General features: G+C 30.9%; 1 protein-coding gene across 6 annotated transcripts in view; it reads left to right on the forward strand.

The window, feature by feature from the left end:
* Nucleotides 1-12,545, forward strand: part of LOC139525571 (CD109 antigen-like) — a 365,611-nt gene that overhangs the window by 27,124 nt on the left and 325,942 nt on the right. For all 6 annotated transcript variants that reach the window (XM_071321031.1, XM_071321028.1, XM_071321032.1 and 3 more), the window contains exons 10-13: nt 471-510; nt 3,889-3,979; nt 5,815-5,899; nt 12,208-12,468. In XM_071321031.1, the coding sequence (XP_071177132.1) occupies nt 471-510; nt 3,889-3,979; nt 5,815-5,899; nt 12,208-12,468 (477 nt within the window). The remainder of the gene's footprint in view (nt 1-470; nt 511-3,888; nt 3,980-5,814; nt 5,900-12,207; nt 12,469-12,545) is intronic.

The raw sequence follows: 12,545 nt of genomic DNA on the forward strand, positions 1-12,545 counted from the left end.
GTATATTGATATCATTAAATAGGGTACATAGATATAAGAAGATGTGGTATGAGTGCCAATGAGACAACTCTCCATTCAAGTCACAATTTGTTAAAAGTTAACCATTATTGGTCAATATACATGTTAGTTTTAACAAGTCTGCAAGTCAATAACAAGTTGAGAGAAAAAAAAATACAGGAATTACTATATGGTCTACAACACATTGTTAAAAAAGTATGTTGGTAAATTTTGTGACAAGCCAACACAATTTGATAAAAAAAAAAAACAGATATATTGCGGTCGTAATATTACTCCGGACAAAATTTGAGAATTTTCAAAATGGGAACTATTAAGAGTGCTTAACTACTTGTATGTAGAAGGGTAGCACTATAAGTTACGATAAAGTTGTGATATAGATAAAATCCAAATTCAAAACACAACATATAAAGTGTTCAAATGAATAACTATACCAATATTATCTTTATTTTTAGGGTAGTGGAACTGAGAGAAATTTCACAGTTGATGCTTATGGTAAGTTTTACAAATGCGTGTTTCTAACAATCTAAGACTATAGTGCTAGTTCTAACTTTTGATAACTTTACATGATACATTCCATACAGAGTTATTGTCAGATAATACAGACTTCACAACTATCCTGATTTATGGAGGATATTCCACATGAGAGGTATTGATCGGAATTTTGAAATTCTTAATTATATAAAACGAACACCTCAAAACAGGCCTTCAAATGAGTTAAAAGGGTATTTAAACAAACAGAACTCATTTAAACAATATAAAAATAGATTCAAAACATTGATGGACATACAAGAGGATCATTAGGTCCCTATGCTTAAAATTCCCCATAAAGATTTCAAAAACTTGGCAGGTATGGATTATATTGAGGAAAAAAGGTAAAATGGTGACAGTAATTGGTTCTAGACCTGAAAAGCATTCTGTTGCATTATTTTTATAACCCTTTATAACACAATGAAATAATTTCTGAATTTACAAATACTTGTACAATACTTATTTTCTAAAGTATTTTACTAATTTTCTTACACACAATTCCTAATTTCATACATACAAAAGAATGCCTTGTTGCATATAATGAAACTAATTAAAAATGTTTATTGCCACCAGATACAGATCAAGTAGAACTTAGGTGCTGTCGCATTTATTGTTCTAGAGTTTTTCCTCTTTACAAATGGAAAAAAAAATGCTGAAATTTTTGTTTTGTTCTCTGTTTTAAGTTTATCTCAACCAAATGTTATGTAAAAACTTATAAACATTGCTTATTATCCACAAAACTTAGATGAAGTTCAAATTTGGAAGTTCTCACGTTTGATGTTCTTAAATTATGTCCCTTTATAACATTATTCTGTCAGCATGGGAATAAGACCCACAGACGCATTCTCCATTTATTTGTGTTAATTATATTTATTACATTGGTTGCAATGAATTACATTGATTTCCCAGTTAAATAAAAACCGATAATTTCACATGTGAAATAAACGTGGTTATTTCACTCCTCTGACGTCATACAACAATAGGCATTGTAAAGACGTCGATAACGTCGGATCAAAACAAATTGTGAATGCGTAGAAAAAGATATAGTTTCTTACATTTTTCTACTTTATTTTCTATAAAAGTCATTTGCCAATGAAATAAAAAGAATTCAAATATCGAAAATTATTACATTGATTGCAATGAATTACATTGATTTTGCATTTAAATAAAAACCGATAATTTCACATGTGAAATAACATGGTTATTTCACTCTCTGACATATAAAACAATAGGCATTGTCAAAAAATACCTTATCATGAATTAATGTGTTGTTTTGTCACTTGTTGAATATTTTTCTCTATTTGACTTCTTCGATTAGTTATTCTATAATTATTAAGATTTGAAATCTGACCTACATATAGGCTGTTAAGATATTTTATTATTACATTTCAGTTCTGCCAAGGTTTTCTGTGGAAGTGAAACCATCTGTTCCATTTGTCTATGTTAAGATATTTTGTTATTATATTTCAGTTCTGCCAAGGTTTTCTGTGGAAGTGAAACCATCGATTCTTTTTGTCTATGTTAAGATATTTTGTTATTACATTTCAGTTCTGCCAAGGTTTTCTGTGGAAGTGAAACCATCGATTCTATTTGTCTATGTTAAGATATTTTGTTATTACATTTCAGTTCTGCCAAGGTTTTCTGTGGAAGTGAAACCATCGATTCTATTTGTCTATGTTAAGATATTTTGTTATTACATTTCAGTTCTGCCAAGGTTTTCTGTGGAAGTGAAACCATCGATTCTATTTGTCTATGTTAAGATATTTTGTTATTATATTTCAGTTCTGCCAAGGTTTTCTGTGGAAGTGAAACCATCTGTTCTATTTGTCTATGTTAAGATATTTTGTTATTATATTTCAGTTCTGCCAAGGTTTTCTGTGGAAGTGAAACCATCGATTCTATTTGTCTATGTTAAGATATTTTGTTATTATATTTCAGTTCTGCCAAGGTTTTCTGTGGAAGTGAAACCATCGATTCTATTTGTCTATGTTAAGATATTTTGTTATTATATTTCAGTTCTGCCAAGGTTTTCTGTGGAAGTGAAACCATCGATTCTATTTGTCTATGTTAAGATATTTTGTTATTATATTTCAGTTCTGCCAAGGTTTTCTGTGGAAGTGAAACCATCGATTCTATTTGTCTATGTTAAGATATTTTGTTATTACATTTCAGTTCTGCCAAGGTTTTCTGTGGAAGTGAAACCATAGGTTCTATTTGTCTATGTTAAGATATTTTGTTATTACATTTCAGTTCTGCCAAGGTTTTCTGTGGAAGTTAAACCATTGGTTCCATTTGTCTACGTTAAGATATTTTGTTATTATATTTCAGTGCTGCCAAGGTTTTCTGTGGAAGTGAAACCATAGGTTCTATTTGTCTATGTTAAGATATTTTGTTATTATATTTCAGTTCTGCCAAGGTTTTCTGTGGAAGTGAAACCATAGGTTCTATTTGTCTATGTTAAGATATTTTGTTATTACATTTCAGTTCTGCCAAGGTTTTCTGTGGAAGTTAAACCATTGGTTCCATTTGTCTACGTTAAGATATTTTGTTATTATATTTCAGTGCTGCCAAGGTTTTCTGTGGAAGTGAAACCATAGGTTCTATTTGTCTATGTTAAGATATTTTGTTATTATATTTCAGTTCTGCCAAGGTTTTCTGTGGAAGTGAAACCATAGGTTCTATTTGTCTATGTTAAGATATTTTGTTATTACATTTCAGTTCTGCCAAGGTTTTCTGTGGAAGTTAAACCATTGGTTCCATTTGTCTACGTTAAGATATTTTGTTATTATATTTCAGTTCTGCCAAGGTTTTCTGTGGAAGTTAAACCATCGGTTCCATTTGTCTACGTTAAGATATTTTGTTATTATATTTCAGTTCTGCCAAGGTTTTCTGTGGAAGTGAAACCATCTGTTCTATTTGTCAATGTTAAGATATTTTGTTATTATATTTCAGTGCTGCCAAGGTTTTCTGTGGAAGTTAAACCATCGGTTCTATTTGTCTATGTTAAGATATTTTGTTATTATATTTCAGTTCTGCCAAGGTTTTCTGTGGAAGTTAAACCATCGGTTCCATTTGTCTACGTTAAGATATTTTGTTATTATATTTCAGTTCTGCCAAGGTTTTCTGTGGAAGTGAAACCATCTGTTCTATTTGTCAATGTTAAGATATTTTGTTATTATATTTCAGTGCTGCCAAGGTTTTCTTTGGAAGTTAAACCATCGGTTCTATTTGTCTATGTTAAGATATTTTGTTATTATATTTCAGTGCTGCCAAGGTTTTCTGTGGAAGTTAAACCATCGGTTCTATTTGTCTATGTTAAGATATTTTATTATTATATTTCAGTTCTGCCAAGGTTTTCTGTGGAAGTGAAACCATCGGTTCCATTTGTGTATGTTAAGGATTTTTCATCAATAGATATTGAAGTTGAAGGAATGTAAGTATCTCATTATAGAACTGATTCAGGAAAATATTTTATAACATATTATTTTTTCATAAATTACAGCTAATTTCCTAATGCATGTAGAGCAAGACTTTGCTTGCTTTGTTTGTATATTGTACAATAGTAATTAAAACTTACATCCAATTGGATTTAACTGTAATATTTACTGTAGTAAATTAGCTGTAATAATGACCTTAGTTTAGATGTTATTAGTATCAATTGAAATGTTCTTAATTTGTCAAAACTTTGTTTATTTCAAATCCTGTGATTTTAACTAACTTAACTTTAACCTCTAATAGTAAAACTGTAAACTAACAATAGAAAAACAAAGGATATAGGGTATCCCAAAATTAGTACATGCACAAATACACACAAAAATAAAGTAACAACACCACTGTTGGAAACTTATACACAATTTTTATTACAACAAAATACAGATCAAGTTTGAATTCTGGGAATTCACTTTTATTGTTCTAGAGTAATGATCCTTTACATGTCCCTTTATAACTTTATGTGATATGCAAGCGTAGGCATCATCTGTGTCCCATGGTTTCATTCCCCATTTATTGTTTTTAACAAAAATGTCAAACAGTAACTTGAAAATCAAGTTAATGTTTTTATTAACAAATGATACAAATACCAAAATTATGAAAAAAGGACAATTTTTTGTCGAGCCTGCAACTTTTGTTGCAGAAAGCTCGACATAGGGATAGTGATCCGGCGGCGGCGGCGGTGTTAGCTCACTTCTTAAAAGCTGTATATTTTAGAAGGTGGAAGACCTGGATGCTTCATACTTTGTATATAGATGCCTCATGTTACGAAGTTTCCGTCAGTCACATGTCCAATGTCCTTGACCTCATTTTCATGGTTCAGTGACCATTTGAAAAAAAAGTTCAGATTTTTTGTAATGTTGAATTCTCTCTTATTATAAGTAATAGGATAACTATATTTGGTATGTGCGTACCTTGCAAGGTCTTCATGCCTGTCAGACAATTTTCACTTGACCTCGACCTCATTTCATGGCTCAGTGAACAAGGTTAAGTTTTGGTGGTCAAGTCCATATCTCAGATACTATAAGCAATAGGGCTAGTATATTCGGTGTATGGAAGGACTGTAAGGTGTACATGTCCAACTGGCAGGTGTCATCTGACCTTGACCTCATTTTCATGGTTCAGTGGTTATAGTTAAGTTTTTGTGTTTTGGTCTGTTTTTCTCATACTTTATGCAATAGGTCTACTATATTTGTTGTATGGAATTATTGGAAGGTGATCATGTCTAGCGGACAGATGTCATCTGACCTTGACCTCATTTTCATGGTTCAGTGGTCAAAGTTAAGTTTTTCAGTTTTGGTCTTTTTATCTGATACTATACGCCTTAGGTCAACTATATTTAGTGTTTGGAAATGTTTTATGATTTATATATTAGTCGCGCAGGTTTTATTTTACCCTGACCTCATTTTCACGGTTCATTGCTCAGTGTTAAGTTTTTGTGTTTTGGTCTATTTTTCTTAAACTATAAGTATTAGGTCAACTATATTTGTTTTATGGAAGCATTGTTAGCTGTACATGTCAGCCTGGCATGGTTCATCTGACTTTGACCTCATTTTCATGGTTCATTGGTCTTTGTTTAGTTATCTTGGTTAATGTAACGTTTATGTGACAGTTGTAATAAAGCTTTATACTTAGGACTATCAACATAACATCAATGATTAGTAAAGAAGGCGAGACATTTCAGTGTGTGCACTCTTGTTTATTCTTATAGGGATATCTATCCTGTAAATTCTGTCATAATCTGTCTTCTGCCCTAATATTGTTATTGTTTTAATTCAGATATACCTATGGAGAAGGTGTTCATGGAAGTGCCTCTATTGAATGTAAACTTCAGGACACAACATTCAATAAAAGAGCTAAGTTGGTATGTTAACAAATAGTATAAAGATATTGGCAAGTAAAGGGAAACAACTGTGATTGTCTAGAGCGACATAGAATAGTTATTATCTCCCTTTTCATATAAACAGAATATGATGAATGAATAGTAGAACTTATCTTAATTTATATTTAATGATATATAAGCTCTACATTGGAATGCATTTAATCTCTAAAATTCAAAATTCTCAAAATAATGTAATTTCTGCTTTTTAATTAAAAGAATTTAACATTGACAGGAACAGAGAAATTATTTTTGAATGACATAATATGTTCTAGATAATTTAATTGTTTACCAAAAACAATCTATTCTTAAAGATGAGTATACTTTATGCTGAGCCTGAATCAAGATATTTTAATTGCAGACATAAATGTACTAGTAACTAAATTTTGACATTTTAGTACTTGAAATGCAATGTTTACATTTGATTCTTGTGGAATCATTTTTAAGTAACTACAACCTAAGTAATTTCAAAATTTCATTTATATTGTGGTTCATTTAATACTTAAATGGGATTGTGATGGATGGGTAAACTAAATGTCTGGACTCGGAGTAAACAACGTCTATTTCATTTGATTGTGTAATCTCAACTTAATCTATAGTAACATGTTACAAAATAACAATAAAACAATGTTAATAAATTAATTGTATAAATGAAAACAGAGTTAAAAGTAGAATTAATATTTGGCGTAAGTTGAACTGTCTCTAAATCACCAACAGGGATAGTTGGAGCAGGTCTTATGGACAAACAGATACAGAATGTTTGGGTTAAACTAGTTTTCTGGTGCCAAACCCTCCCCCTAACCTGAGAATAAGGTGTAACAGTACATCATATGAGCAAATAATATTCTTGTTTGGATATCAGTTATATGATAAAAGATTTAGTATGCATGCAGTAATGCTAATTTAAATTTTCACAAAAATAGCTACAACCAGCTCTTTTATTTAGCTGTTCTATTATTTCCTGATTGTGCTTGGAATAAATATCGGATTATTATATAGTAAAGAATAGAATAGTTTGATTAATTACAATTTTCTTAAAATAGTTTTAAACCACACAGTCACTAAGGCCAGAGGATTTTTGGGATAATTATTCTGGCCTGGTAAAAATATTCTGTGCTAAAGACAATGAAATTAAACACTTTTCCCCACCATATCTACTAATAATAAACTCTCCAAAGGCTCCTTTATCATTTTATCAAAATCAAATAACTCAAGTTGATATAAAGCAATATTCAAATGTCAAAAAATCCACCTACCATCCACCTTCCAAAAATTTAATTGCTCAGTTATTAAAAACACAGATTAATAATAATAATTTAATAACTGAGCAATGTTTTAGATTTAAAATTGGTATATATTGATTTCATAATAGATGAGAATTGAATATTGCTTTATATCAACTTCAGTTATTGGATTTTGATATAATGATCAATGAGCCTTTGGAGAGTTTATTATAAGAATCTAAATTAAATGAAAAGAATAAAGTAATATCTAATTCTCACTGGTTGTTAAACCATTTTCTCTTATCATGCTTATAATCAAAACTCTTATTGTGTAAAATAGAAAAGTCTGCTATTTGTTGATTAATTCTTTTGCACATTCCAGGACAACATCATTTGTCCTGTTCAAGTGTCAAACATGAACATCAAACATTCCAGAATAATAAATATAGGAAGATGTGGTATGAGACAACTCTCCATCCTAATAACAATTTATAAAAGTAAACCATTATAGGTCAAAGTACAGCCTTCAACACGGAGCCTTGGTTCACACCGAACAGCAAGCTATAAAGGGCCCAAAAAAATTACTAGTGTAAAACCATTCAAACGGAAAAACCAACGGTCTAATCTATATAAAAACGAGAAAGGAGAAACATTGTATGTCCTGTTCCAAGTGTCAAACATAACACCAAATATTTATATGCTTCACAATTAATGTAAAAAAAATTGACAAAAAGAAGATTTTCAGGTGTTTTGTATATTATTGAAGAAAATACATATATCTGTTGAAATTGAAATTCTGACCAATCATTTGCAGAGTACAAAGTTTTTTCTAGAGACGAGAAATATTTTTCTCACAACAATGGAGACATATGAAAGTAGCATGAAAATTCAATAAACCTCATTCATGATATACATTGTTATGCTTATTTCTATATATAATAGCTGTTTCTTCCTAAAATATTCATAAAAAAACTTCTTGTTCTGAATATCAAGTTCTATGTTAAGTTGACTATAAACTGCATTTAATCAAAAACTGATTAATAAGTACAACATGTAAACAATGATATTTATCAATGGGAATGTAGTAGAGATCTTAGGACACTGGCACCACACAAACTTGAGCATTAGACATGAATTAATTTTTGAATTTTGTTTTCCTAAACTGAAAATAAACATCATTGCACATGTGTCCTGTTTTGGACTTCCTGTGGAAATTTGAATAAAAGTGATATTTTTACCCCATCCTGCTTCTGTAGATACATATAGAGTGGTTATTATGTAACGTAACCTAATCAAAGATATGACTATAGATACACCTAATTGGCTTTAATACCCTCATGGGTATATTCAATACTTGTAGTATCTTCGGGATGTTTGTAAGAGAAGACTTGTAAACAGCTGAACCAAGCAAATTTAATTTGGAGGGAACATGGTTTGTTAGAATGCCTATGAATTCTAACTACTGTTATTGAGTGCATTATTATCCAAGACGTCTAACGGCCTTTTTGAGAGTTAGATAATACTTAATTGGCAACTTTTATACATGTGGTAACACCTTTAGCTGGCTCATCGCGTTGTACTTCATTTAACACAAACAATTATCTGTTTTCAAATGACAGAAGAAACGAGATTAACGTTATGTCTGTTCTTCCACATGAAGTTATTTCTGCTGTCTTTAGCTATCTGCATGAATAGAATTGAAATTGATTAACATATTCATTAGAACAATTAATTCTGTGACATAACAAGCACTTAAAGCATCAACAAGTTTTAAGGATCAGACGAGGATAATAACGAATGTCAGTTTTGTTAAAACAAAAAATTTGATAGATTTGACATCTTTTATATTTTAATGCCCCCACTGCAGCTGAATGGGCATTAAGTGTTTTCCTTGTTGATTGTTACATACACCCCAAAATTGGGTTCTTTTCTCTTTAGTTTGACCTAGGTAACTTTACGTCAGATCAAGTTTGAATTTTGGTGACAGCTACTATTCTTAAGTATTGCCCCTTATTAAAGTTGTATGCAAGGGGTGTATCATCGGTTTCTTCTTTTATTTGTTAACTGTCCTTTCTAGTTTAAACTGCATTATAGGAGAGATCTATACCAAAGGCTTAAATTTAACTTACTGGTAATTAAAAGGCATATCCAAAATATTATTAAGGGAATGAGCTTTTTTTTCAGAGGGGTATATCTTAAAATCTTAAGGGATAGTCATAGTAATTAGATAGATTGAATTACTGTCGAATCATTATTATTAGTAAGATAACAATTTTTGTGGAATAAGTTGGTAAAGGGGAACCATGAATTTTAATTTCAACAAATTACAAATTTTCTTAAGGAATATTCAAAATAAAGGCAACAGCATACATTTCAAGTGACATGATATTCATGTGTAATACACGCTTTTTCTACGGTTTACACGCGAGGATTTTGTCGCATGGCGTGTACACACTTTTCCCCACTTTACACGCAATTACACGCTTTTCGTTCTTCTTATTTTTTGGTCGTTAGTGATATCGCTTTTCTCAGGTTTTTTCCTTATTCGGCGATAAATACCGAAAAAATTTGAAGTAATTGTTTGGCTGCCATATTGTTTATTTTTCTATATGGACAAACAGTAAAAGGTAAGTAGTTTGTGATTAGTTTTAATGATTTTGTTACTTTCTTTCAAATTCACTTTATAGGGGAAATGTGCACAGAAAGAGGTCACTTTCAGGGCCTGTACCATCGTCTAAAGTGCCGATTGTTAAGCCAAAACGATGTGTACGGCAAGATTCAAGATTTATAAATTATATTTTTGAGTTCGAGTTTAAATGATTGAGTGACAAGTAACGCATAATTTGTGCATTCTATGTTGCAATGATATAAAAACAATACATGTGAGAGGAGAAATACAATGTAGCTATTTGAATAAGCATTTAACATGTTTATCTAATGGAAATCAAATTTATAAAACATTTTTCTTTTTCAATTTCAGTTTCAAATCTAGCCAATACGGCAACAGATTTCTACAGGCCATTGGGATAAAAATATCACAGAACTGTTGGATCAGCTCTCATAGTACCAGCTTTCTTCTGATGAACTACCCAGTTTTAACCAGGCAATAGCAATGGGAGCAGTGGCAGAGATAATAGATGACATTTTACATTGCAAAAAAAACCCAACATTATGACATTCTTTCAAATCTTGATGAAGCTAATTCAGTCAAATATCAATTCTTACTGTTGGAGAGCCTTTTCAATTATAAAGAAATTGACACTGAATTCTGATCAGAACTTGACTATGTTACATTTGTATTGTGTGCTGTTATCAAATAAATGTAACTAAACTTGAAACTGGCAGTTGTTTTGAATATGTGCCTAGTGGTGGTGCTTTAAAAGCAACATAACAGACCACTGTTTATTACAATAAAAGTTCACAGTAGAATATATATTGTTTTTTTATATTCACAAATTTGAATGAAATTATGAACATTACCACATTCATATTAACAAGTCTGCATCTACGTCACATGTTTTCACAAGCTTTTTGACATATCATGTCGTGTGATGACATGATTTCCCATTGTCAGAGGTTGACATGTATGGGCAACAGTAGTATACTGCTGTTCGAAATTCATAAATTGATTGAGAAAAAAACCCAAATCCGGGTTACAAACTAAAACTGAGGGAAACACATCAAATATAAGAGGAGAACTACGACACAACAGAAACACAACATTAAAATGTAACACACACAGAAACGAACTATAATATAACAATGGCCATTTTCATGACATTGAAAAAAATATGAAATCAAATATCCACAAAAATTTAAGTTTTTCTCAATTCAAGATAATTGGTCCCAACAAGATAATTGGTACCAACAAGATAATTGGTACCCACAAGATAATTGGTACCCACAAGATAATTGGTACCCACAAGATAATTGGTCTCCACAAAGTAATTGGACCCCACAAGATAATTGGTCCCCACAAACAAAATAATTGGTCCCCACAAGATAATTGGTACCCACAAGATAATTGGTTCCCACAAGATAATTGGTCCTTACAAGATAATTGGTCCCCACAAGATAAGTCCCCACAAGATAATTGGTCCTAACAAGATAATTGGTCCCCACAAACAAGATAATTGGTCCCCACAAGATAATTGGTACCCACAAGATAATTGGTCCCCACAAGAAAATTGGTACCCACAAGATAATTGGTCCCCACAAGATAAGTCCCCACAAGATAATTGGTCCCCACAAGATAATTGGTCCCCACAAGATAATTGGTCCCCACAAGATATAGTCTGTTTGACTTCTATAAATCTTCAGAAAATAATTCTTAAAAATTCATTTTTCAAAGATTAATATTTTTTTTCTTCATGTGTGTTAATGTATGATATATACGAACTCTGACTATGAATATCATAATTTTGAACCAATAATCAAAAAAGTTCCTCATTAGGTCTCTATTTTATTTCTATTTTTTTTAATATTAAATACTCATTGGAGTATGTATGAATATTGTAACAGCCTTCCATTCAAAACAAAAACATTAGACATGTGCTTTAAACCTGTTTTATTGTACCATGTGACTTTACTCATTTAAATAACTCTGGTCATGTGATTACTGAGTTTTCTATTTGCACGCTTTTGTATTTATCATTGCATACAAAAAGATCAGTAATCACATGACCGGAGTTATTTAAATGAGTAAAGTCACATGGTACAATAAAACAGGTTTAAAGCACATGTCTTATGTTTTTGTTTTGAATGGAAGTCTATTACACTACTCATACTTACTCCATTGAGTATTTTATATTAAAAAAAAATGGAAGTAACATAGAGAGCCAATGAGTAACTTTTTTGATTATTAGTTCAAAATTATGATACTCATAGTCAGAGTTCGTATATATCATACATTTACACACATGAAGAAATAAAATATTTATTAGTAACAATGAATTTTTAAGAATTAAATTCTGAAGATTTATAGAAATCAAACGGACTATAATTGGTACCCATAAAAATAATTGAATCCACTAAAATGAATATACTGATTTTTAACAATTTTTATTTTAGGTCGATGGTAAAGCCATGTTCACTATTACAACAGCAGAAATTGGAGATCCACAAAATTTACGACAGAAATTGTGTAGCGGCTATTGGTGTTGGAATCGGGGAGAACAGTCATTCCCGCTGAAAATCAAAGCTGAAGTTACAGAGGATGAGACAGATGAAGAACAGGGAACAGAAACCAGTATCAACTTTTATACTGAACCTGTTGCCATGGAATTGGTTAATAAGAAGGAGTACAGGAAGAATATGGATTACACTGTTTATGTAAATATTTATGTACAACAGATTATTGTATAATCATTTTATTTTTATTTTTAGATGTAAAAAATCATTGAAAAATG

This window comes from Mytilus edulis, chromosome 5 (assembly GCF_963676685.1).
Source record: "Mytilus edulis chromosome 5, xbMytEdul2.2, whole genome shotgun sequence".
Classification (NCBI taxonomy): Eukaryota; Metazoa; Mollusca; class Bivalvia; order Mytilida; family Mytilidae; genus Mytilus; species Mytilus edulis.